We start from the raw sequence: 26,365 nt of genomic DNA on the forward strand, positions 1-26,365 counted from the left end.
GACGTGGGCACACCTTGCCCGGCCGCCCTCCATCCAACCCCCCAAGGGAGGCAGAGAGAAATCCGGGCCGTTGAAAACCAATAATTTATCAAAACGCTGCGTGTTTGCGTGGGAAGGTGCCGCGACAGACAGGGCAGCGGTGGGCAGGCGCACAGGGAGGGGACGGTGCCTGGATGGTGGGCGCTGCTTGCCGCGGGCGGCCGTGCGGGCGGCGGGGAAGCTAGACATTCTTGCCGCGCAGGCGCAGCTCGTGGCGCCGCAGGTGGTTGTAGAGCGATTGCACGTAGGTGAAAACGCACTTGGGGTCGGGCTTCTTGCCCATGATCATCATGTCCTCCACCTCCACCAGGGGTACGCAGTCCACCAGCATCCTGCCGGGAGGGGGCACAGGGGTGATGGTCAGCGCCGGCCCCACCTCCTGCGGCGACCCCTCTAGTCGAAGGTCTTTCCAGTGCCGCAGCCTGCGGGTCTTCCATAAATTCGACTCCTGATCGATTGAATGGGGGGAAAGCCTTCTAGGAAGGCGGAAACCCCAGGCCCCACCCACCCACGCCTGGCGGCACCCTAGTAGGGAGCAAGGCCAGGCAAACGGAGGCGAAAGAGGAGATCCCTGCCCCATCTCCAATGTCCAGGCCCGGGGACCTACAGCAAGGTTGAGGTCTCAACCCCTAACCCTGGGGAGGTCCTGACTTCAGACCCCGCCCACTCATCTCTGGCGGGCCGCCTCCTTCTCACTCTCAAAGGTACACTCTAGCTGGCAAAGCCTTTCAGTTGGACCGTGGTACCCAAAGGGCCTCAAATCCTTCTCTGCATCCAGGACCACTCCAGTGACCTTCTGAACCCTGGATTATCTGCCAGCTCCCTGGCCTGGGACCTCCTCTAGAGCAGCTTGGGAGCCCCCATCTGCCTCAAGGGACATCCCTGCTGTGTGAGACGGAGGCCAGGGGGTGTATGTATGTGTGGGAGGCAGTTCTTTAACAGGGGCCGCAGATGAGTGTCCCGGTCAGTACACACTGGACCATTAGCATCACACTCGGGGCCAGGACACCCTGCTGACCATCCTCCAGCGGGTCTTCCCAACCCAGGGATTGAACCCAGGTCTCCCGCGTTGCCGGTGCGTTCTTTACCAGCTGAACCACCAGGGAAGCCCAAGAATACTGGAGTGGGTAGCCTATCCCTTCTCCAGCGGATCTTTCTGACCAAGAAATCAAACCAGGGTCTCCTGCATTGCAGGCTGATTCTTTACCAGCTGAGCTACCAGGGAAGCTCACAGAACAGAGTCATTGATTTCCAGCTCCGCAGCTTAGTAGGTGCAGGACTGGGCCTGATGCGATCCAGGCCCCCAGCCCTGGATGTTGGCACCTGCCTGGGGCCCCCTTCCTTCCATCTCGCAGGAGCCCTCTCCCCACTCTGAGGGGAGTGGGCTGCAGCTACTAAATAACTGGCAGCCCCAGGGCTCAGAGATAGAGCGTGTTCCCTGGCTCCATGTCCCCTCCCTTCCTGGAGCCAGACCTCTCCTGCCTCACTCCCATGTGCCACGCCTGGCACACAGCCACAGTTAACACTGTCACTGTTGTGAAGTGAGCTTCCTTTGGCAGGGAGGGCATAAGGAGAGTTATTGTTCCTGTTCCCAAAACACCCAAGGGCCCAGGACGACCTGCCATCTTGTGCCTTCAAGGTCAGACCCTCAAGGTCAAACCATTTAAGGGCCAGGGCCCACTCTCCTCTCTCCAGGACTCCTTCAGGGAAGAAGCCAGGAAAGCAGGGGACCCTTTCAGTGTAGGCTCTACTCCCGGCCAGCTGTGGAAGCTAGAGCAAACCCTGTCCTGTGACTCAGTTTCTCCATCTTTACAGCAACAGCATAGTCATTCTTTGCCTCATTTGAGTCCTTGGAAGCACCGAGAATGAGTGAGAGGTTCCTGACTCTGTTGCTGACGTGCTGTGTGCCCTGGGGGTCGTCTCTGCCCCAGACTGGGCCTGTTCCAGCTGTACTGTGGTGAAGAGGCAGCCTCTCTCTGTAGCTTCTACCAGCTGCGGTTATCTCCCCGGGTATCCTGGGCTTTCCCATTGTGGAGCTCCCTCCCACCTCTGGTGTCTTCCCTGGAGACCTTATAAAGCCATTGTTTACACCGGGGCTCACGGCACAGGGCTCCGGCTGCCCCAGTGACAGGCCAAACACCAGGCAATCCGAACAACAGCACGGCTGAGTCACACTTTCCAACTGGAACGGGGCCGGACTGGGCCCCTCTCCCTTCAGGCTGGCCTGCTGAGCAGCAGCTCCTAAGTCCATATATGACCTGGAGACAGCACCATGCCCATCCTCCCCTCACCTGCATGGCTTCTTTGAATCTATGTGTGCATGTGGCGGTGGCCCCTCACAATGGCTCCAGGCCCCGAGGGGCATCTGGGTGCATTGCGAGCTCTGTCCCTGATTCACATTGCTTCAGGCAATCCCTTTCCTCCCTCTGGACCTGTTGTCTTTTCTTCTCTCTACAAAATGGGTGGGAAAAGGGATGGGGCCAGGAAAAGAGCCACAAGGTGGGGAGTCTGGAGTTCCTGTTTCCGGCCCCGGCTCTGACCTACCATCCCCTGGCACACTCTTTTTAAGTCCACCTCTCTCTTCTCTTCTCTGAGCTCCTGCTCTGTAATGGGCAGTAAGCTCAAGATAGGCATTCTCTACTGTGGCCCTGATGTGAGGTGACCAGAAATGCCACGGCTGGTTTGGGGATCCGGGACCTCCACTGGAAACATCTTCCTGTTAAACTGGTCTTGCTCCTGAGCCTCTCACCTCGGAGCATGGCACAACCAGCCCCCCAGTGCACTAGCTGGAGGCCTGGGACCCTCCTCCTTCCGCAGTGGCTCCATCAAAACTCCTATCTCTCTAGTTAAGCTTCTCTCGCTGGTTAGTCCATCCTCTCCCTCCCTGTCCTTCATCCAGGCCTCACCAAGATTGTTCTAAAATGCTACCTACGTCCCTTCTCTGTTTGAAGAACTTTTACGACTCTTGTCTTCAGAAGGAAGTTCAGACTCCTGAATATGACCCCTTCCTCCCCCTCACACCCAGACTAAACAAACATCCTTCCCTGCCTGGGTGTGCCATGCCCTCCACGTCCCTCAACCCCACCCCTGGGCACTTGGCTGACCCCTCTGCCCGGGACTTCCTCTCCTTCCTTTAGCCTGAACTTGGTATTCCGATGCCAGCTTAGTGTGCACTTTTTTCAGCGAGCTGTCCTAGACCCCGCTGGATGGGTCAGGTGCCTCCCCGCTGGGATCCCATGGCCTCCCAGGCTTCCTCCAGCTCAGTCCTGCCCATCTTGGTCATCACTGCCTATTGAGAATGGTCTCATCTGCAAGGTACTGAGCAACCAGAAGATCAGGTTGTGTCTGGCTCCTTCTGGCTCTTCTCAGGGCCCCTCTGCTTCCCCCCCAGCCCCGACCTCCCCGGCTTCTTTCTGTGCCCCCATCGAGCAGATCCAGCGTAACAGGGCAGGCGAGCAAGGCGGCGTTCCTCACCGTGGGGCCCCGAGCAGAGGTTAGGACTTTTTGGTTTTTACCAGCCCCTTCTGGACCAGACAGCGGTAGAACTCCTGGATGTACGTGTACACGCACTTCCAGTCAGGCTCTCGAAGCCGCACCATGTCCTCTGTGTCCAGGAGCTGCGGGCAGTCCGCATGGGTCCTGGGGAGGGTAGGGGGCCGGGAAGGGGTGGGGGAGCGGGCCCGAGCGGGACAGCGGGGTGGGGGGAAGAGGCAGAGAAGACAGCGGGGAGGAGAACAGAGACACACACATACACACACACACAGAGACATGAGTTCAGTTACGTTCTCGGTGCCGCAGTCTGCCAGCCTCCCGCATGCCCCCTCCCCACCGTGGACGTGCCGCTCACTACCCGTTCACTAATGGTGTGCAATGCAGACAGGGGTGGGGGCCAGATCAGTCACAGGTGCAGAGAACTCTCGGGGCAAGCGGGAGGGAATGGGGGGGTGGGGGCGATGGCATTTGCGCCGGGGTTGGAGAGGAGGGCTGTGCCCCGGGGAGCGGGGGTGAGGAAGGCGTGAGAGGAGGTGGAGGGTGGGAGGAGGAAGAAGAAATCTGGGGGGAACCAGAAAGAGAGAGGGAGAGGAGGAGAGACAGGTGGAGGAGGGTGCTGAGGGTGAGGTGCGCAGACGGGGCAATGATTCCAAAGTGGAGGGCTTGCGGAAGTCCTATATAAGCCTCTGGCAACACCTATATAGGCTGGGCGGGCACGGTGCCCGGGCCAGGAGCCTCCTTTTGGAATCTCCAGCCGGGATCCCGTGGGAGCAGGAAGCTCTGGTGATAGTGGGAGGAAAGCAGGACAGAGAAAGGGCAGAGAGAGAGGGAGAAGGGGGCAGACAGAGGATGGAGGGGATACGGACAGGGCCACCTGGTGGGCCTTGGCCCGGGCTGGTAGGTGGGCCTCCGGCTCCTTCATTCCGGCGGGCACCTGGCACGCTCAGCAGCAGGTGGGTGGGGTGGAAGAGGACGGGGGCTTTCTGGGGAAGGGGGGGGGTCTCAGCTGCTGAATGACAGTGGGCCTGGCTGGCTCCACGGAGCCTCGAAGCGGCTGGGCCTGGCGCAGATCGCCCAGCCCCAGACGCCCGGCCGACACCAGCAAGGTGCCGACAACCACACTTACTCGGCGGATGAGAAGGCCACCTCGAAGTTCTGACGCCGGTTCTGTGGGCTGAGCTGCCCATAGTCGAAAGCCTCGGGGAAGAAGTTGTGCACCAGGGCACAGAAGGCCATCCCGTCACTCCAACTCGAGGAGAAGTTCTGGATGTCCACATGCTATGGGTGGTGGGAGAACTGGTCAGCTCCCCTATGCCCTCCACCTGCTGGTGTTTTGGCATTCCAGATATAGGGCAGCTGAGCTCAGAGAGGCTCTGGAGCTTGCCCAAGGTTGCACAGTAGGTGGGCAGTGCCTCCTCCCGCTGTTTGTTAACTCCTGTATCTGCTACTTAGTGGGCCAGAGTGACCAAGAGGCCCAGCACCACCCAGCTGAGGCCATGGTCATGCCCTCGTCACTCTTTCCCTGAGGTATAGACATGTACCCAGTGCATTGACAGAGCAATGAGGGGGAAGACTCCAAGAGTGGGGTCTGGTCCTGAGCCCTGCCCACCATCCAAGGGCCCTCTCTAGGCCCTGCCACTTTAATCACTTATTCTGGAATCTAGGGGAATCTAGGGCATGTTACGAGGCTTCCCTGGTGGCTCAGATGGTAAAGAATTTGCCTGCAATGCGGGAGATCCGGGTTCAATCCCTGGGTCAGGAAGAGTACCTGGAGAAGGGAATGGCACCCCACTCCAGCACTCTTGCCTGGAGAATCCCATGGACAGAGGAGCCTGGAGGGCTACAGTCCTTGGGATCACAAAGAGTCAGACACGATTGAACGACTAACATACACACACACACACACACACACACACACACACACGGCCTGTTGCGTGTCACAGAAGAGGAATTCCCATCGTCCCTGCCGGACACGGTGGCTGTGAAGGGTACAGCTGGAGCTGGGGGGCACATGGGGGTGGGGAGGCCCTCACTGGGCCACCTGGCCTCCTGGGGCTCACCTCGTAGCCACGCGTCTTGGCTCGGCACCAGTCTAGCAACATCTGCTTGATGCTGTTGGCGTTGGGGACCCCGAAACTGGTGGAGCGCTGCACAGCCGCGCGGGGTCCGCCTGGGCTGCTGCGGAGCCATGTCGGGAGCCAGGTTATAGTGGGCACCTTCTCCATCCGCCCACCTTTACTTTCACGCCCGGCCCACCACAGCCCAGACCCCGCCCCGTGTGATCACTAGGCCCCGCCCACCACAGCCCAGACCCCGCCCCGTGTGGTCACTAGGCCCCGCCCACCAGGGCCCAGGCCCCGCCCCATGTAGTCACTAGGCCCCGCCCCGCCCACTGCTGCTCACCCTGCCGTGCCTTCCTTCTCCAACTTCTCAATCATAGCCTTGCGCGCCTGGGACGCTGAGGTTTTGGGCAGGCTCTGCGCCTTCATCAGCTCTTTCTTCTTTTCTGCCTGGCGTTTTTCCAGCGCCGCTAGGCTGCCAGACCGTGGGCTGGCCTCATCCTCCCGGTCGAAGATACTGAGGGGTGGGTAAGCGACTGTTAGGGCCCAGGGGAGCCATTCCTGTGCCTCGACCACGACTCGCCAAGGGCTAGTCACGCTCCAGACCATACTCTCTTGCGGAATCTCCACCACCGGCAATGCCGGCCAGCAACGGAGGGGCTCCCATCACACGCATTTTACAGAGTAGACTGAGGCTCAAAGGAATAGAAAGTAGAAGCCAAGCTCTTTTCAACAGACTTGGCCCCTGGGGAGTTCTCTTCCAAGGCTCATTATATCCTCAGGTTACAGGTGTGTTCCCATTCCGGGCACTATCAACTAATAATGACCACCAATGTGCTAACAGTAATGGTAACAATAATAACAGCTTGTGTCTCTTGAGCTCTTTCTACGTGTCATTTTAAATTTCACAAGGGTTAGGGTGGGCTTACCACTTCCACTGAAGATGAGGAAATGGAGGCCTGTGGCCTCAGATTTCAGAGGGCACAGGGAGTGGGGCCAGTGCAATGACTTGAACACAGGTCTCTGACGCAGAGTCTCTGGACCCCTGCAGTACCCAGCCTGAATTCTTGACCCTACCTGCCCCAACATCCTCTGTAACATAGGCGTACCCCTCCTCCACGGGGCTAAGATGGAAAGATGCTCTCTGTGACATGGGACGTGGTCTGCAGACACTGGAAACTAGCTCAGTGTGCTGGGGAGGCCTCTCTAAGACCCCAAGCAAATCGGTGGCCTCCCCCAACAATTTGGCATGGTTAAGAATTACGTGAAATGGCAAGGCAAGCAGGAGTGTTCTGATTCTCACTCTACCCCTCTCTGGCTGTGTGCCCAACATCTCCCAACACCTTGCTCTACCCATCTGTAGAATGGGCGTGCAACGAGGTCCCGTGCGGCACTGACTCCCCCATGGTCAGGGAGCAGGTACCTGTGCTCACCTGCCCATCTTCTTGGATGATGAAGAGGAGAAGGTCTTAGTTTGCATCACGGTGCTGCCACCACCATCTGCAAGAGAAGGAAAGGGGAGCACAGTGAGGTCCCGGGCTGGGAGACGGGGCGGGAGGCTGGCGGAGGGATGCAGGGAGCCACAGGCAGAGAAGAGAAAGTGATGGCTGGACAGAGAGACACACAGACGAAAGTTCGGAGAGACAGTTCGAGGAAGAGCCTGAGGAGGTGGGCTGGCAGGCAGGCACGCGGAGACGCCCGGTGGCCTTACTCTCTGAGCGCCTCACAAAACTCGACTCCACTGTGGTGGTGCGGGCCGTCCGTGTGCCATCATCTGCATGGGCAGGGGTGAGAGGAAGGGTGTGAGCGGCGGGCTGGCGGGGCCGTGTGGGGGACGCGATCCCGTCCTGAGCCCGGCTTGGCCCCTTACTGGATTGGACGAGCCGCTCGGTCTTGGTGACTGTGCTGACGGCGGAGCCGTCGGCCGTCTGCTGGCTGTGCCGCGTGGTGGTCTTGGTTGTTGTGTTGCCGTGGCCCTCCCCTGGCCGGGCCCGGGCCTCTTGCAGCCGCCGTTCTCGGTCCTTGTCACGCTGGTCTGGGTGGGGGATGGTCCCACGCATGCCCCAGAAAGGTCACCATCGCCCACACAGCACATATGCACGGGCACACGGGGCACACAGATGGGGTGGAGGGCAACTCGTTAGCAACACTGAAGACACGGGGGCAAGGGCCCTCTCTGGGAGTAGCTGCGGGGGGCGGGGGAGCTATGACCCGGGATGGAATGGGGGTGTGCGGTGCACTCGGAAATGAGGAATAGCTCAACTTGAAGGGCGAGAGTATGTGGATCCAAGAAGGGAGTGTCTGTGTGAGTGAGTAGCTGAGTCTGGGAGGGAGTATCTCCAGTTAGGGAGGGAGTAGCAGGGTCCACGGAGGGCAGCAGCTGTGGGGGCCTTCAAATAGGTCTTAGCGGGGAGAAGAGCAGCTAGAGGAAGTCCACGGACGGAGTCATTGGAGGTAGCTGAGAAGTCATTTGATCCAGGGACAGGGGAGTTGGGAGAGAAGCAGGCAAAGGGGGTAACTGGGCCTAGAGAAGCAGCAGGTGGGTGGGCATAAAGGCTGCCCAGCCATCTGTGGGCCCTGCAGGAAGCAGCTAGATCCAGAGAGGGAGTGACTGAAAGAATCTGGAGAAGTAAACGAGACTAGAAGCTGGAAGAAAGAATAGCTGGGTCTGGGGGGGAATGTAGCTGTGCTCCAGGAAGGAGGCAGAGCCCAAGGTGGTCATCGGTGGACCCTGAGGAGAGAGAAGCAGCTGGAAGGAGAAGTATCTGGATTCAGGGAAGGAGCAGTTGACAGAACTTGGAGAAGCAACTGGATCCAAGCAGGAGTTGCTGGGGGAGAGAGTAGCCAGGGTCTAGGAGGGAGAAGAGAAGCTGGCTCTGGGTCTGGAAAGCAGGAGAGAAGCATCTAGAAAACGGAACCACTGGATCCAGAGGAAGGAGGCCAGGCAGGAGCCGGGTCCAGAAAAGCTGAAGCTGAGTCTAGAGAAGACGCTGGGGAGGGCGTTACTGAGCTGGAGTGTCCATGAATGGACCCCAGTGAGGGGGGCAGCTGGACCTGGGGGCGGGGTGGGGGCACTGGGCTCTCTACCTCTCTTCCTTTGTCGGAGTTCACGCAGTGCAGCCCGGATGAGCTTCCGCTCCTCAAAGTCCGTAGTCTGATCCAGCTGCAGACAGAGCCCCCATCATTGCCCACCTGGTGCCTGCCTGCCCCGGCCCCCCGCCCACCCCCAAGTCCACCAGATCCAGCCATACCATCTTGTCCAGGACACCCTCATCCTCGATGGCCATCAGCTCCTCAGCGCTCAGCGGGCTCCGGCTCCCTGGTGCCTTGTCCACTCGGGTCTGCTCGGCGCCATTGGCCACCTCCACTGCTGCAGAGGGGGGCTCTGCTGGCTCCGGCTCCATCTGCGGAGAGGGGCAAGGGCATGGGTTACAAGCAGGGCTGCAGATGAAACCAACCATGCCTCCAAAGGACAGGAGACCAGGCCCTGGGGCTACTGGCACAGCCTTTGAAATACCACTAGCCAGCTGGACCACCTGCCCACGGATGGCCACGCTGGTGTGAGGCTCAGGGACGAGGCACTGAGAGCTTTGTCGTTGGGCTTCCCGTGCACCCAGAACTGTCATGATGCAATTGAGGGTGGCCATAACGGCGATTTCCATTCAGTAGTGAGCACTGTGTGAACACTGGGTATTTTAACAGAAGGGAAAGCTGAGGCTCAGGGCAGCTGTGGGACTTGTCCCCAATCTTTCTGGAAGTGTGACGCAGCCCAGGGTCTGAGCTGAAGCCTAACCCCTGAACCTGAGTTCCTTCTGCCGCTTCGTTCCCAGCCCCCTCCCAGGCAGGCTGTGCCCTGTCCTGCCCGTACCCAAAGCCTGGGTCCTCCTGGGCCAGTGCCCAGGCAGCACGTGTCCCCCCTCCACACAGTGAGGGAGCTGGACCAAGGCCCACAGGCTCCTGACCAGGTGTCTGACCAGGGCTGCCCAGAGCCAAGTCCTCTCTGGAGTTCGCCCCTGCTCCCCTCCCCCAGCACGTCACCCCCTCAGGGGCCTCTGCAGCCCCAACCTAGCCCACTACCCATCCCAGGGCATCTCCCCTGACCCCATGCAGACAAGGCCCCCGCCCAGCTCTCACAGCCCCATCCCCTCCTGGCAGGGCCCCTTGGTTTGCGGTAAGGGTAAGGAGAGACGAGGTGGCAGCTGCTCCAGGGAGGCTCAGCCTGGCGGGGGCAGGGAGTGGGGGTGGGGCTGGGGGCTGGGCCCCGGCCAGGGGCTGCCAGGGCAGCCGCCACGCGTGCCTCAGGGCCAGGGGCATGGCACCATCTCGCCTGAGCCTTGGAGCACCGGTGCCACGGTCCCCTGTACAGACAGGGAAACTGAGGCTCAGAGCGGGTGGTGGCACACCCAAGGTCCTTCGGCAAAGGCCGAGCCTGGCTCAAAACCACCCCCTCCCGGCAGTCCACAGGGACTTACGAGGCTGGCGCTGTGGGCAGGGCCGGCAGAGGAGCGGCGGCGGGTGCTGAAGGCAGGCGGGTGGGCCACGGGGGTCCCGGCATCCTCGGCCGCCTGGAACAGGGCCTCGGGGTCCGCGGCGGCCAGGAGCAGCTCACTGGGCTCCAGCTCAGGCTCAAGGTCGGGCGCCAGCGGGACCCCCAGCCGCAGGCTCAGCACCTCCACCTGCCTGCCCAGCGCGTCCAGCCGCCGGCTCAGCGCGGCGGTCTCCGCCCGCAGCTCTTCGGCTGCCCGGGCCACGGGCTCCACGGCCGAGGCTGCTGCTTCGGCAGCCTGGGTCACCGCCGCCCGACCTGCCTCAGCTACCGCCCGCAGCTCCTCCAAAGCCCGGCCCAGTCGCTCCTCAAGGGCTGCAGCCAGCTCCGAGCTTGGCCCCGGGACCCCCGGCATGGTGCTGGCAGGGGGCTGTGCAGTGGGATGGCGCCGGGGACAGTGCTGGGGACCGCTGCTCCTGGCTGGCTGACTTAGGCTTTGCAACTGGTCCTGAGGGCGCAGGCAAGGGCAGCGGGCCTGCCCCGCCCCTGCTGGCCTCCCGGCCCGCCGCCCGCCAGCTGGGGCTGTAGCCCAAATAGAAACCTATTCTGGGCTCCCTCTGGAGGGCGGCCGTGGGGGGAGGGGCAGCCTGCCCAAGCAGGCGGACCGCCAGGCCTGGCCCTGGCCCTGCAAAGATCGCAGACCGGCAGCACATCGAGGCTGTCCAGGTGCTGAAGGGCTGCCTATGCCCCGTGGGTGGGGAGACGGAGGGAGGGGGCAAGGCACGGGCCTGTCAGGGCCCCCCTGTGCATGAGCGGAGAGGACCCAGCCTGCCAGGCTCCAGACGCCTGCATCCTCTGCTCTGCCCTCATGCCATGCCCTTTTAGAAAGCCTCGAGCAGGTGGGGGCCAGGACTTCACGCAATCTGCTGTGGCGAGTGCCTGGTCCCTGAGATAAACGTCCTCTGCTGGCCTCTGGTGCTCAGATCCAACCAAAGCTTTGAGCAGGTGCATCCCAGGTGCACCATCTGCCTCCCTTTGGTTCTGGAGGGGGACGCTGAGGCCAATTGGTGGTCTCAGACCCCAGGCCCCTTGTGGTGCCTCCCATCACTCCCAGGGCCTCAGCCACCCTGTCCTCACCCCCTTGGCAGAGAGTGGTTTAAGTGCCAACCTGGGAGGGGAAGGGTGCTTCCTGCCCCCGCCCTCTCCCTGTCACCCCTAAAGCTGGCTCTGTTCCCTCTCACTTCGAAGTCCCACTCAGTCTCTGGGGCAGCACTGAGGCCATTACCTGAGCAGCCGGGTGGCTCGCTGGGGATTCCTTTCCCCGCAGAGCTTCCAGCCAGCTGATGCTGGGCTCCAGGATGAATAATGGAAGGGTGCAGCGGATTCAGTTCCCGCGGCACCTGCTAGGCTGCTGCCTCACCTGACTGGCACCCCCTGCCTGTGCCCCCATCGGTGCTTCGGCCCAGTCTCCCCTCCCCCGAGATGCTGACGCAGATGGCAACCGCTAATCTCCACTCTCCCAACGGGCCAGGCTGATCTTGGATGAGCAGATGAGCGGCTCTGCACCTCGGGGCTGAGGTCCAGCGCAGGGTCGGAGCAGGGCCCCTGGGGCGGCTACAGGATGGGGGTGGGGGGTGGCGGGGCAAGCCCTCACCAACCTCCCTGCCCTCATTTTCCCATTCGTTCATGAGGAATGCACTGGCCAATTCTGGAGGAGGGACCAGAGATCATCACGTGGGAAGCTTAAGGCCGGTACGCGGTGAGCTTCCGATATGCCTTGTGGCTGATTGGCGAGGGTCTGGCCTTAGCTCTGTCACCAACTGGTTGTGGGCTGTGGGCACCTCCTCTGGGCCTCAGTTTCCCGTGTGTGCAGTAGGAGAGGGGCCCGGCAAGCCCTAACACCCGGAAGCCATCCACATGAGGCGGATGATGGGGAGGCTGGTGGGGTGAGGAGGAAAGGCTCACCTTTATGCTGCAGCCTCCTCGGCTACCCAGGGAGGCAGGGCTGAAGCTGGTGACGTGAGTCACACTGCCCAGCCGGGCTAGGTTCCCAGGGCTGCTGATATGGGTGATGGTGTTCTTGCCCCCACTGCTGGGGCTAAGGAGGGTGGGGGGCGCCCGCAGCCCCAGCGTCAGTTCTGGAGGGGGAGAAGGACGACCGTCAGGATCGGGTGGGGTGGGGGCGACTGCCAGTCCAGGCTGAAGGCGCCCCTGGTTCCCAGCACACCCTCTGGAGACACCCTGAGCCCTGGCCACAGTACATGTTCTTGTGTGGAGCTGGGCGGCCGCAGACGGGCATCCCCGGCAGTGGGGAGGCAGCGGGGAGGCCTACCTGCCCTCTGGTTGCCCGTGGGCAGCAGCACCCGGCCCGTGGAGGCCTGGCCCCGGCCATCCTTGATCTCGATGGTGAATGTGGTCTTCATACTGGCCCCTGGCTCGGCGGTGCCCACAGCCACGGGCAGCGGGGCGCTGGCCTCCTCTGAGCGGGCCACGGGCCCCCCTGCTCTGTTTTCAAGGGACCTGACGGCCAAGCCCCGCCCCCTGGGGCCCTCCTCCCGGGGGCAGCTCTGAAGCTGGGCCAGGGGCCGGGCTGTTCCGCGCGAGGAGGGGCCACTGGAGGAGGAGGAGGCTGCGGCAGGGGTGATGATGGTGTGGGAGGGGCCTGGGAGCCTGGCAGGGGTCGAGGGACCGAGGGCTGCGCGGGGTGGGCCTTCCTGGAGCCCAGTGGCCTTAGGAGAATCGGATGTGAACTTGCGCACGCGGTCCCGGACGGAGCCCGCTCGCTGGAACGGGGAAGGTCCGCTGGCGAGGGGGGTGGGTTCTAGACGGGACGGGGCAGGCCGTCAGTGGTTGACTGGGACAGGCACTGCCCAGAGCCCAGGGCTGAGGGAAACAGGCAAGTACCTCGGTTCTGGGCTGGCTGGCGGGGGCTGAGCACAGACAGGGAGCGTTGGCAGGGACGAGGGTCAGCCAGGTCTGGCAGCGCGGGGAGGCGGTAGCGGCCATGTGGGGGGCAGAGAAAGGAGAGTGGACAGTGGGGACCACCTCTTGCAGTCCTTTCTTCCACACCCCCTCGGCCTACCAGCCCACCCTGCAACTCCCACAGCTCCCGGCTTCCCGCTCAGCTGCATCTCTCTCTCTCACAGGCCCCTCCTCCAGCTCCCGGTCTGACCCCAGGATGACTTGGACACTCCCGGGGGCTGGGGCTAGGCTTGGGCCGGAGGAAGGGTGCCCAGATCCTCCCTGCCGATGGGGAAGGGGGACACTCCCCTGGCCAGCACTGCCCACAGCTCCAGCTGGGAGATGGGTGCACTCCCTTATTGGGGAGAAGAATGTGCCTGAGGCCCGTTGCCTTTCAAGGCTGCAGGAGAGCCTCCGGCCATGGGTGGGGGGGAGTGGGCCGGGCGGGGGGCGGGGACACCTCGGGGGCAGTGGGAGGAGGCAGTGTCAGAGAGGGCCTGGACCCGAGGGTGCTGGAGCCGTCCAGGCACCACAACCCATTTTGCAGGCAGGGAAGGGGAGGCCCGCGCTGTCTCTGCTGCCGGAACCCTCACCTGCTCTCTTTGTGTCGGAACGACCTTTGGTGGGGCCTTGTGCGGCAGGGGGCTCCGTGGGGCTGGGTGGGAGCTGCAGGGGAGACACGGTGTGGGCAGGGGCCTGACTCCCAGACCCGGGAGCTCACCTGCTTGGCAATCCCGCCCCTCATCCCGACTCACCTTGTCGACCACCTGCCCGTCTGTGCTGGGGGTGGCTGGAGGCTCCTGGGGCTCAGGGCTGGCGGCCCTGGGCGGGCTGGGGGGAGGCTCGGGACTGTCCAGAGCCTCGGGGGCAGGGCACGCGGCCTCCTCGGCAGGCTCCAGCGGAGGCTCAGGAGAGGTAGTGGTGGGCGAACCGTCGGCTGAGGCAGGTGGGCTGGGTGTGTCCCCGGGCGGGGCACGCAGCAGGAGCGTCACCGTGGTCACATCCCGGCTGGTGCTGCTGGGGGTCGGGGTTGGCTCTGGGACCTCCACCTCCTGCTTCTGTTCCTCTGGCTTCGGCACCTGCGGGAGGCCCACAGGATGCGGCCAAAGCTCCCTAGGCTGGCAGCGCCCCGGGCAGGGCATGCAAAGCAGCGGGGCTGGGCACGGCTTCCTGCAAGTGCACCTGCACAAGCGTGGTCGCTGGCGCACCACGGGAGGCCTCTGATCCTCACTTGCCAACTCTTGGCACTGCCTGGCCACAGGAAGTTCAGAGAGCACCAGATCCTGATGCCAGGGGTTGGGGACAGCAGGAGACCTACTGGGGACTCCCAGACTTAACAGATTCCTGGATTGGAGACCCCTGATCCCTGGCCTCAACCTGGTTAACCCGTGGGGTAGGGGGCTTCCCAGGTGGCGCAGTGGTGAAGAATCTGCCTGCAATGCGGGAGACGCGGGTTCGATTCCTGGGTTGGGAAGATCCCCTGGAGGAGGGAATGGCTACCCACTCTGGTGTTCTTGCCTGGAGAATCCCATGGACAGAGGAGCCTGGCGGGCTACAGTCCACAGGTTTGCAGAGTTGGACACGACTGAGCAGCTAACACTAGGGGGCAGTCCTGCCAGGTCGAGGGACCCAGTAGCCTCTACTGGGCCTGACCTCTCACCCACAGGCCCTGGAGAACAGACCCTGCAAACAGCTGGGGCCTGAAGGAGGATCCGATGAGCCAAGGTAAGGACTGTCTGGAGCAGGAGGGGCGGCCACGGACGGTCTAAGCTGGGCCGGAGCCCGGGTCTGATTTGCATTTCAGGGAGATCCCCGGTCTGCTGAGTGGAGGCTGGTTGGCTAGTGTGGGGTGGGAGGTGGGCCTGGGAGCAGGGAGGCCAGCAGGGTGGTACTGGGAGACAGACAGGAGCCTGGGAGCAGTGCAGATAAGCTGGTTTTGCTGGGAAGGCCTGGGTAGAGGTGAACTCTGGAGTGGGGACATGTCACCAGAGCTTGCCTGGGAGAGTGGGGCAGAGGCCTGAGATTGGAGCCCCAGTATTCCCCAAACACAAGCTGGGCACCCTCCCCAAACAGTGAAAGACACACAGGCGCTCTGTGGCGCTGGCATCGCTGGGCCCAGGACCTCGCCCGCGCCCCTCACCTCACGCAGCTCCAGCCTGTGTGCTGCCCGCGCCCGGCTGTCCTCTCTTGAACCACTGTTGGGACGCCCGCTGTACAGCCTTCCAGCTAAGGTGGCGGCTGGAAGGGAGGGAGAAGCGTCAGGTGAGAGGCCGGGGGCCGGGGGGCGGGGGTGGAGGGGTCGCTGAGGGCAGCGTGCAGCGGGGCCGGGGTGGGGACAGGGCGGGCGCGTACCCTCGATCTCCTGGGCCCGCACGCGGCGGATGGCGGCTCGGATCAGCTTGCGCTCCTCGTACTCCGCGGCGCCCCGCAGCTGTGGGTGAGGGGTGGGCCTCAGGTGTTGGGCTGTGAGTCCAGGTCTTCACTGGCCCGGTCCCCTCCCTTGCCCCTGGCCCAGGACTCACCAGTGCGGTCAGCTCCTCCACATCGTTCATGGACTCCAGCTGTCCTGCCAGCCGCGCCAGAGCAGCCCGCTGCTCAGCCGCCCGCTGCTCAGCCTCCCGCTGCTGGGAGCTGCGGGGACACCATGACTGGTCACCTCCGCGGCCAGGGCCGAGTCCTGGAGGATGTGGGCTGAGGGTGGAGGCCAGGACAGGGTACCCGGAACCTCGGCAGAGGGGCAGGTAGCTGCGCACACCCTCTGGCTACACGCTGGCACATGCACGCCCAGGGACCTGAGCACTAACACCACACGGGTGTGGCCGGGCACGTGGCCCACGCCCGCAAACATCCCTGTGTGCTACTCCACATGCGTGCCATGCCGCCGTGTGCACACCCAGACGGGCAGCAGGCACCCGGCACAGGCCTGCCCGCACAGCACGCGCTGAGCCCTGGCACATCCAGTCCCGCCTGCATGTCCACCCCCCACAGACACTCACTGTAGCCAGTTCTCCTTGTTGTCCTGCCGCTCGGCGCGGAAGCGCTTGGATGCCAGGGCCTCCTCCTCCCGTTCCAGCTCCTGCCGCTGCAGCTCCCGGATGGCCGAGCGGATGCGCCGCCGCTCTGCCAGATCCGCTGTGACCTCCAACTGCGGGACAGGCGGAGGCGGGGGTGGGGGGGAAGGGGGCAAGTCATTTTGGCTGCCAGGGGCGGAGGGCGGGCAACCAGCTGCCCACGGCTCGGCCTGGGGCACAATGAGTGGTCTGTCTCCACTCCCTCTGCCCCAAGCCCGTCACGTGCCTGCCCGCCCACCCAAACCTGGTCTCAGGGGAGACCTGGATCACAGCCAGGGCTTCTGGACGGCCCACCATGCATGGACTGGGCAACCGGCATCCCACCCACCTGTACCAGATGCCAAGTCAGGCACGCCTTCCTGTGACTCGACTCCTGCCTCTCAGAGCCCTTCATCAAACCCCGAGAGCCACAGAGTCATTCATGGAGGAGGAGGGAGGCCATCCTAAAGGCCCCTAACAGTGTCCCTGGGCAGGGAAGGGTGATTCGGGCTGCTGAAGTCCAGCTGTGAGCAAGGGAGACTCCTATGGTCGCGGAGCACCACAGCCTTGCTAACGGGTGGCAGCCTCGTCCATATTGAACAGATGGGGAAACTGAGGCAGGAGCAGGCTGTCAGGAGTCAGAGCTCCCCGCCTCGCCGGGGGCTGTTTTTCTGTCTACACTGGTCCAGCTCCAGCCACCATTAAAGAGGCAGTTACTGGGCTGGTGCCCATAATGCAAGGGCCAACTCCCCAGCCAGATAAGACAGCTGCACTAGGGTCTACCCAGGGCCCTAGAGAGGGCACCCATGGGGACAGCTCCTACCAGCTCCTGGCCTGTCCTGTCCCTCCCTGGCAAATAGAAGGTGACTGGTCTAACCAGGTCCAGGAAAGGGCACCTTCTCTGGGCGGTCAGCCAGTCTTATTGCCCCCACCCCCATCCCCCCCACGGAGCCTCTGTGGGAGAGGGGAGAGTGGACTGGCTTAGGGCCCTGAGGACGATAATGGCAGAGATAAGCCTCCAGGGTGGGGTCTGCGCCAGGTGGGAGCAGTATAAACACAGTGATTTCTTTTGTCCACACCGGCCCCCCTCCCCCGCCCCCAAGGGACAGGCCTGGGAACACTACTGCCATGCCTTTTCTGCCTCCTCTGCCATCATTCCTTTCTGCTCTCTGGGGGAGTCAGGTGGGAGCGGGGAAGGTCTCATCGGGGAGTGTGGGGGACCCAGCTTAGCCATGAGCTCACTTGTACCAGTCTGAAGAGAGCAGAGACAAGTGACAAGAGCCCCCCAGGGAACCTTCAGTCTTCACATCCCGAGGAGCTATGGGAGGGTCCCTGGAGGCTCAAGACAGGGCCCCCCACCTGGCTCCAGCCCCAGTTGATCTCGGTTGGGTGGTCAGAATCATATCCTCAACTTTTCTGGTCTTGGCTTTCTCACTTGTCAAATGGAACAATGGTCCCCCTTCGGGGCAGTGGGTGGGGATAGGGGAGGTGACTCGGGGTCCCCCACCTTGCAGAGCTGTGTATGGTTGATTCCAGACCAGACAAGAGGGGAGAGAGAAAAGTGAGGTTAGTGAGGACAGGATCCCCAGAGGCATCTATAACGTTTACTGAGCACCTGTGTGCCAGATCCTGTGCTGAGCCCCATACCTGTTCTAACTTCACAGAAGCCCTGGGCACTCTATTACTCCCATTTGACAGATGAGAACACTGAGGCTCAGGGAGAGGTGATCTGAGCTAGGGTTTGAACCCAGGTTTCCGTGACTCTGGGGCCTTCCCTGGGCTGAGGATAGCTCTGTGACTGTTGTCTGTCTGCTATGGTGAGTATATTGAGAACCCTCGTACTACACTGGGGACCCCTCCAGCCTGGACTAGAGATGCCCTGGGGTTTAAGGGAGCCTATTATGTGGGAGGGGGTGGAGAACGAGGCTCACCTCTCCACCCCCAGTCTTGACTTGACTCAGGCCCGGGGCCCTCTGTGGTAAGCAAGGATTTTCTGGGCCTGGGGGGAGGGCCAGCTGATGCAGCCCCTCCTGTGCAGAGGGTAAAGAGGCTCAGAGATGCAATGAGCCCTAGCCCTTTGTCTCCTGGGTTCCCCTTCCCAGCCCCCTGGAATCTTGAGATGGGGTTCTCATCCTTGAAGAAAGGCTGGTGTGGGAACTTCTGCCCACCCCTGGGAGCCTCAGCGTCCCCATCTGGAAAATGGGAGCCTCTGTGTGATCCTCCACGTGGGTGGGGCAGGGCTGGGGAACGGACAGCCCCACCCCACTGGTCACCCTCGCGCATGACCCTTCCCTTTGGGCTTGGAGACAAAGGTCCGCCCACAGTGTCCCTGCTGTGTGTCCCGCGTTCCCCGCCCTCCTCGGCCCCACCGCCCTGAGTGGAGGGAGCTGTTGTTGGGAGGGAAGGAAGTACAAAGCGCCATTGTCCGCCGGGGAAAGGGAAGGAGATGGGGCGGTTTCCGAAACTGCCCGGTGAAATTCTCCCGGGAGGAAAGAGGGTGCTTCCTCCTCCCGGGGGGCTGGGCCTCCGGGTACTTTGTACTCTGCTGGGGGCGACTGAGCCCCGGCGTCTCCCCGTCCCCACCAGTACCACGGAGGAGACTTGGCAGGCATTCGCTCAGTGCCGGCTCCTCCAGGTACGGAAGGGGGACCGGCCGGCAGCGAAGCGAGGTCTCGCCAGAGGGCGCTGACGGCACGCGGGCCGCTCAACCGCGGCCGCCCGCACCGCCCACGCCTCTCCCAAGCAGCCGGGCCAGAGGCGCCCCGCCTGGAGCCAGCCAGACCGGAAGCCCCCCGCCACCGCCTGCTTTAACATCCCCGGCTACGGAGAGGAAACCCGGGCTTCGCGGACTTAAGCAGCTTCCGCAGGTCACCCAGCTAGGGTCAGTGCCCCATCTCCACCCGGGACCGAGGCGGAGGGCGGCCGGGTGTGTGGCGGAGGCGCACGTGGTGCTCGTGGCCCCGGGTGCCCCCTTCCCGCTCCGAGTTCGCAGGCATGTGCGGGAGCCGAGGTCCGGAGGGCATCTCGGGTTCCCCGAATCGGCCCGACGCTGGGGCGCGGGTCAACTCTTCCCTTATAAGGCCCGGCCCCGCGGGGAGGAGCCCGGCTCGGGACGCCCCCCGTTCCTGCCACGAGGCCGGCGCGCGCGGGGCGGGACCCTCGGCGGTGCTGGGGCGCAGTAATGGCGGGCGCCTGGCCGCGGAGGGCCCGGTCCCGGAATGGGAAGGATCTGGGGAAAGGGGAGGCGGGGTTCGGGGTCCGAGATGAGGGGCGAGGTTTTGCTAGTCCTCTCCCAGGGAGGGGGTCGGGGATGGGCGGCCTACAGCCAACAATCCAGCTTCTCTGAAACCCTTTTTCCAGTACCCAGGCCTGCATGGAGTGGGGGTGGCGGCTGGAGAGCCCTGAGCCTGGGCGGACCCCTAGAGATGGGGATGCGCGGAGACCTGGCTTTCTCTCCACTACCCACGTTAGGATTCTGGCTTCCTGCCGGGGAGTCGAGCTGACACGGTGGGAGCCTTTGGAAGCCCATCTCCTTCACATTGCACACACTGCCTGTGGCGGTGGCAGACACCCAGAGTGTGAGGCGCTGTCCCAGGCCGAGTGCTTTGGGTAGACGATGGCGGTGACTGGGCACTGCCCGGTGACTGGGCTGAGCTGGCTGGCTCCAGCCCCTGCCTCCAAAGAAATGGAATGGGGGTGGGGTGGATCATTTGCCTTCTCCCAGGGAAAGTAAATCTTTAATTTACCCCCTGGACATGGGTCAGGGGCTGAGGGGGTGGGGCTCTGGCCCCTTCTGTTTCACTGCTCTCTGCCCTTGCCGGTGGGCACATACTTGCCCTGCTCCATTGCCCCGCTGCCTCGCTGTGCATGGTACGGATGTTGGGGGAGGGGCTGCAAGAAGCAGCTAGGGAAAGGGGATGGAGGGGGCCCATCTTTTTCCACACCAAGATCTGGGCCCATGCCAACTGAAGGACCTAGATATTATGTTCACACACACTGCCCCCACCTCCCATTTTACAGACAGAGAAACAGGCTCAGAGTGGGAAATGACAGATTAAAAGTCACAGAGCTCCTGAGGGTCCCCAAGGCCTGCCTTGATGAGCTCTTCTGGCCTTGACTTATCCAGGTCTCTTGGTCTCCCATGAACCTCTCCTGACTAATCCTTTTCCTAGCTGGGTGTCCCTGGGCAGGTGACGACACGTCTCCGAGCCACAGTGTTCTCCTGGCTCTTGGAGCTGCTGTGGCCATTCTGCGAGATGGTGTGCTTAGCCGCCCAGCCTGCTCCCTGCTATGCCCTGGCGTATTATTAATCATTGCTGCTACTGTTATCATTGGGCCAGCCTCCAGGGGTGGCTACTGCCCAGGCTGTTGTTTGGGAGAGGCAAATCCAGCCTCCCCACACCTGTGGCTGCACATGGGCAAGTCCTCACCAGTTACTGTTTAAACAGGTGGTGGCACTGGGGGGCTGGGAGGAACAACCTCAGCACCTGGCATGGACGGGCACCTGCATTGGCCACGCGGAACAGGCCTAGCCCTGTTTCCCTGAGCCCTGTCCCGGCCCCTGCCCCATCACCTCCTCTTGTCAGCTGAGCGGTATCCTGGACAGACCCTGCCTCTCCGGCCTGGCTTGTCTGTCCTCATAGTACAGATGATGGGACCACTTACCAGCTTCCGCAGGGCTCCCTCATCCAGCCCAGCTAAGGTTTCGTCCGCCATCTTGCTGGCCCCTAGCTCCGTCCGTCCCTTCCCGGTGAGTTCCCCAGTGCCTCTGGCACCTGACGCCAGCTCAGGGAATTCTGCAGGGGATAGACATGAGTCAGGCCTGCGGAGGCCTCTAGAAACCATAGGCACTTGGGCTCTTGTGCCTCAGTTTCCCTCTCTAACCCATGATCATCCATTGCTGTCCCATCCTTCTTATCTGTGATGTCACTCCTGGCTGGGAGGTGCCTTCTTCCCTCAGTAGTGTGTGCTGGAAAACTCAACGAACCAAGAGGAGAAGCCCTTAGTTCCAGTCACCTGGACTGCTAGCTTGCTGTGTGGGCTTAGCTGGGCCCTCGCCGTATCTAAGCATCAAACAGGGAGGTTAGGGATCTGGATTGTGAAGCCAGGGGCCAGCAAGGCCCACTCAAGCTGTGCTTACCACCAGGGGGTGCCCGCCACACTCCATGGCTTCCTGCCCCACCCACCCATCCCCAGGGCCTGCCCAGCCCCCAGTCATCCCAAAAGCTCAGCCTCTGGCTATGGACTAAGCCCACACCCAAGTCCTTGCTGCTCTGGCCACTCTCACTTCCCCAGGTAACTTAAGCCATTGGAGGTAACATCCTGTCTTCCAATTCTTGAGGAGAGCCCTCTGCTCACACCCCTCTCCACTCCTCCCCTTCCCGCCTTCCCCCGATGCCAGCTTCCCTGACTCCATGAAACCAGGTGTCTGGACACCCAGCTCCTCCTGCCAATTCCCACACTTAGAATTCAGTTCCGCAGCTGGAAGAGCCTTCAGAAACTGATCCGCCCAGCTCCTGGACTTCGAAAAACAGGATTGGAGAGGGCCAGAGGATTGTCGTGGGGGAAGAAGGATCCCAAAGACCCAGAGGGCAGGGAATGGATTTAATCTTGGCCACCTCTAGCTTCTGAAGTCCCCTTCCAAAGTGCCCTCAGGGGCTCAGGACACTCCCTCTTGCCCTATGACTGTCTCTCAAAATGGCCCCCTAAATCCTGACCCAGCTTCCCAGTGTAACTCTTTTCTTCCTCCTGCAGCCCTAACCTCTTTCTGGAATCTCCAGGGCCCATGGCCTGACACACCAGAGGTGCTCAGTTACTGTATGGTTGTGTACTCTAAGTTGAATCCTGAAATGGCCCCAGGATTGCCTCTGCTCCCGCTGATTCATCCCGCAGTCATCCCTTCCCCCTCCCCAGAAGAGTCACTTTTCGAGTCACCTCATCCGGTGAATGGGTCTGGGGGTGTCCTAGTCCACACACTTGGGGTTCGTGGGACTCTGCCTGCTCAAGTCGCTGCTTGCTTCCCCGTCCCTGTAGTCTCGGACAGGTGGCAGCCTCCCAAACTCCCTCTGCTGGGGTCCTTCATGAGCAGTCACCAGACTTAGGTTCTGTGGACACTCTGAGTTCACCCACGTCTTCTGAGGGGCAGGGGTCCCTAATGCAGAATCTTGAACTCCCAGGGAGGTCTCTTCTCAGGAATTCTCGCCGCTGCTTCACGCCAGTCCCATGTGTCACACAGTGTGGGGTCCCCAAAGGTTGTGAGGGGCCTCAGAGGAACGTAGGAGCTTCCTCAGGGTTTCTGCCCCCAAAGACTTACACTCCTGGAGGTCGTGGAGCCTCCTGGAGATCCGTGAGCGTCTTTACCCCAGGTCTCAGAACTTTTACCCCGTGGCTTAGCGCCCCCGTGGGTGGGTGGGAGCTCCCAGGTCTGAGGGTACCCAAACCCTGGGAGTCCGCATATCCGGGTGCCACCCTCGAACCCGTCGGGGGTCCTGCTGCCACCCGGAGACCCCGCACACCCACCTCTTCGTCTGGTCCGCCCGTCCCGCGCGGGCTCAGGTTAGGTCGTTCGGGATCCAACAGATGGACGACTAGGAGCGGTCAAGCGGAAGGCGCCGCGACCGCGATCCCAGGCCCGCTCAGCAACCGTCCCTGGGATTCTGCTAGCACCGCCTGTCCAGCCGCGCCAGCAGCCCCGAGGACCCCGCCCCGAGCCCCCGCGCCAGCCAATTCCGGGGGGGGTCCCGCCCACCTTCGTGCCCTATTGGGGAAATTCAATTTGACGGCCACGCCCCTAACGGAGGCCCCGCCCTTCGCGGGCCTTGGAAGTACTGGATTGCAGTCTTGGGGCCACTGCTCTTGCAACCTTGGCTGGTCGAGTGGGCGTCGCCAGGAGGTCGCAACTTTGCGCCAAAGTCGGGGAGGGCGCGCGAGACCGGGGTAAGTGGCCCGGGATCGTACTATTCGCGGAGCCGTCGGGACAGCCTCTCTCCGCCCTCCTCTTTGTTCGTGAGACCCTGTCCCCTCCTTCAGCTCCGCCCCCTCCTCGCTTCAGTGCCCCGGCTTGGCCGCGGCCCCCAGGCTGCTTTCAGGACCCCTGGTCCGGGCCACCTCAGAGCAGTGACTGAGTGGCCGGCAGCACATTGACCCTACGTGGGGGCACCTCAGGCACCGTCTCAGATGGAGCTGGGTCAATCACACACCTCTTCCCCAGCCCACACACCTCTGCATACACATTCACCTTATCGGCCACTTCTCCCTGCCAAGCTCCTCAGGGTCGCCCTCTTGCAGCGCTGGGGTTTTAAACTGGGAACACGAAGTTCAGAATCTCATTCAGTAAATGGAGGAAGTTGAGGCCCTGAGAGAGCCGACATGCCCAAGACAACATAAGGGATAAATAAGGGGACCCCAGAGCTCAGACCCCTCAGTGGAAAACCACTCAGTCCCTTCTGCTAGAGATCAGGGTCCCTTCCGCAGGTCTCCATGGAGACCAAAGGGAGTTGGCGCCTGGGAGGTGGCGCCTGGAGTCCTGTCTGTCAAATAATAACAATAATAATATAAACTCATTTATTTTGTACTTGCCATGTGCCAGGCATGTAATCCCTATGATGACTGTTTGAGCCCAAGGTTACCGTCTCATTTTACAGTTGAGGACAAGTGATAAGTGTGGAACTGTGATTCATACCAGCACGTTTTGAATATGGAATCTGTGCTTTTAACCACTGTGATGTGGGGTTGTGGGGAAGTGGCTTCAGCCTGTTGCATCAGGAGGCTACGCCCCACTGTCTAGAGCCTCTGTGACCATCCGCCACCACACCTCACCCCCATCTAGACAGAGGGGCAGTCTCCACTCTGAGACCCTTTTAAAGACGTCAACCTATTTCACACCCACATTCCTGAGAGGTGGTCTCATTTTACACGTGGGAAAACCACAGCGCCGAGAGGGAAGAGGCTCCTTAAGGTCACATGGGAGGAGGAGCAAACAGAGCCCAGTTTGGAGGCTTTAATTCGAGCAAGCCGCATCTAATCTCTCTAGTTAAACTAGATGTAATTTTTAAAGATAAACTTTATTTTATTGTTACCATTATTATTTTTTTGCCACGTGACTTATTGGATCTTAGTTCCCCTGTCATGAATTAAACCCGGGCACTCTGGCAGTGAGAGCTCAGAGTCCCAACCATTGGACAGCCAGGGAATTCCCAACCTAGATGCCCTTTTATTCTTCAAGACGGGAATCAGCACCCTCCAAGGCCAACTAGGTTCTATTCAAACCTCGCGCGCCCATTGGAACAGTCCCTTGGGGCGGGGCACAGGTAGGCCACCTGAGTGGCGGCTGTCTGCTCCAATGAATGACCTTCTTCGTCCTAGCTCCGCTCCCCCCCCCCCACCCCCAGCAGGGAGAAACTGCGGGGTGAGTCTCTTTGTGGACTTTATGTGACACTCAGGAGCTCACTAGTTCCTAGTAATACTGAAGATAAGCACGGGTCCCGCCCCTCCGTCAGGCCCTCAGGGCTGGGGTCCTCCTCCATTCTTACTTGCCTTCCCTTCCCATCTGAAAGGGGCGGGGCGAGATGGTGGTGAAATAAAGATCAAAGGGCAGCCCGTGAGGTCCTGGAGAAGCTTGCAGACACAGTACAGGAAGGAGCAAAACGTCCCATGAGGAGGACCCTGGTGTTTACGGAGCACCTGTTGCATGCCTGACATGGGATTTACCCGGTTCCAAATTGACCACGGAGCTAGATATGTATTAACCCAGATTCTACAGAGGGGGAAACTAAAGTTCACCGAAGTGAACTGAATGAACTTCCATTCAGTTCAGCTGAATGGCATTCAGCTGGTAATGCCATTCGGACCTGAGTGGAATTCTGCCCCGTGGCAAAGCCTCTTTCGTCCACCTTGCTGCCTCTAGGATTGAGGAAATCGTGGAAGACTTCTTAGAGGAGGTGATGTTGCAAACTCATCCTTGAGGAAGGGTGCAAAGATATCCATCCCATGGAGAAGAGGGAGAAAGATGTGAAAGGGTATTAGTGGCTAGGGAACAGTGTGAATAAGGCCAGAGGTTTGTAAGTGGGAAACGGAGGCGAGAAAGGCTGTGGATAGAGCAGGAAATGGGGATGGAAGACCTTCCATTTGTGAAGGGCCCTGAATGCCAGGTGAGTAGGGTAAATACTGGGGAGGCCTGGGCTTCAGTTGGTCCATCTATCAAATGGGGGTCTCAGACCAGCTCACTTCAGGCCCTCCCAGAAAGGGTTCAGATTCCTCTAGGTCCAACTCTGGACTGGCAGAGTGGGGAGTGGCTGGAACAGCTTATGGGCCAAGGGTAATATTTTGCTCCAGTCTCTGAGTCTGAAAATAAATATTTTTACCAAGCTGGCAGTGCCAGATCCCTGCATTTCCCTGGCTTCCCCTCCCCCAATCTGGGGTCCTGCAGAGAAAGCCCAGTCCTGGGGTCAAGAGACAAGAGGAGTGATGGGTTTTATACCCGGCTGCAGCCCAGGCAAAGTTTTCTTTCCCTTGGAGCCTCAGTTTCCTCATCTGCACAATGGGGGAGTTGTGGCCTGAACTTTCTAAGCCCTCTCTCTATTGACTAGACAACATACAATTCCAAGACTTCCAGGGAGACCCCACCTTGGGAATGTGTGCACAAGTGGCTGTAAGTCCAGTCAAGGCCAAGGCTGTGGGCCTATCGGAGGTCCAGAGGCTGCTGGGCACTGGGAGGGGTGAAGGGGTTAGAGCTGGGTCAGAGCTGGGCCTGCTCTTGGGGTCTCACTGCCTCATGAGAGTAGGGGGAGAGATGGTGTTTGGATTCTAAAAGTTGCAGAGGGACTTCCTTTGTGGTCCAGCAGCCTTCCAACGCAAGGGAGTGTGGGTTTGATCCCTGGTCTGGGAGCTAGGATCCCACATGCCTCGAGGCCAGAAAAACCATAAAACAGAAGCAATATTTAATAAATAAATAAACGTTGTAGACAAAGAACCCTCACTGGCTGTTTGGCATGTGGAAGAGGTGGTGAGGGGGTACAGCATGAGAGGACAGGAGGGCAGGTGGGACTCTGAGGATTTTGCTGGGGAAAGGTCATGTAGGAGAGGCTGGAGCGTGGGGGACCTGGAAAAGAAGAACTGGTTCTTGCTGGAGTTGGCTGGACCCAAGTGCTGTGACCCTCTTTCTCCTGGGCAGAACTGGAGGCTGCCACGGTCATGGCCTGCAGCCCCAGGAGTGGGGCTGGGGATCTGTTTGGCAAACCAGTTTGGCAAGCCTGTCTCCTCCGTGATGTCATCCAGCT

General features: G+C 61.3%; 1 protein-coding gene across 10 annotated transcripts; it reads right to left on the reverse strand.

Moving 5' to 3' along the window:
- Window positions 1–70: 70 nt before the first annotated feature.
- On the reverse strand, window positions 71–22,741 carry SMTN (smoothelin). Of its 10 annotated transcripts, none has more exons than XM_065903749.1 (21): window positions 22,608–22,741; window positions 20,754–20,884; window positions 16,035–16,183; window positions 15,561–15,669; window positions 15,391–15,469; window positions 15,179–15,276; window positions 13,794–14,117; window positions 13,632–13,704; window positions 12,982–13,053; window positions 12,410–12,898; window positions 12,043–12,215; window positions 8,843–8,995; window positions 8,679–8,754; window positions 7,462–7,626; window positions 7,303–7,365; window positions 7,025–7,091; window positions 5,935–6,108; window positions 5,592–5,709; window positions 4,658–4,809; window positions 3,514–3,678; window positions 232–371 (listed from the first exon to the last, which is right to left on the reverse strand). In XM_065903749.1, the coding sequence occupies exons 2-20, from the start codon at window positions 20,802–20,804 to the stop codon at window positions 3,534–3,536; spliced, it is 2,730 nt and encodes a 909-aa protein (XP_065759821.1). In that variant the 5' UTR covers window positions 20,805–20,884; window positions 22,608–22,741; the 3' UTR covers window positions 232–371; window positions 3,514–3,533. The 10 variants fall into 10 exon arrangements, with proteins under 10 accessions (XP_065759820.1, XP_065759817.1, XP_065759816.1 ...); XM_065903746.1 differs by having other exon boundaries at window positions 15,561–15,715; XM_065903747.1 differs by having other exon boundaries at window positions 351–487; window positions 15,561–15,715.
- Window positions 22,742–26,365: the final 3,624 nt, after the last annotated feature.

The sequence above is a fragment of the Muntiacus reevesi genome, chromosome 13 (genome assembly GCF_963930625.1).
Source record: "Muntiacus reevesi chromosome 13, mMunRee1.1, whole genome shotgun sequence".
NCBI classification, from domain to species: domain Eukaryota; kingdom Metazoa; phylum Chordata; class Mammalia; order Artiodactyla; family Cervidae; genus Muntiacus; species Muntiacus reevesi.

Excerpts from the sequence above, each read along its gene's own strand:
- SMTN (XM_065903753.1), bottom strand. The coding sequence starts at position 20,804 with ATGGCGGACGAAACCTTAGCTGGGCTGGATGAGGGAGCCCTGCGGAAG. Across the intron at positions 12,899-12,981 it reads CCAGCCAGCCCAGAACCGAG|AACCCACCCCCCTCGCCAGC; the intron begins GTACTTGCCTGT and ends CGTCCCGTCTAG. Across the intron at positions 7,366-7,461 it reads CGAGCGGCTCGTCCAATCCA|ATGATGGCACACGGACGGCC; the intron begins GTAAGGGGCCAA and ends CTGCCCATGCAG.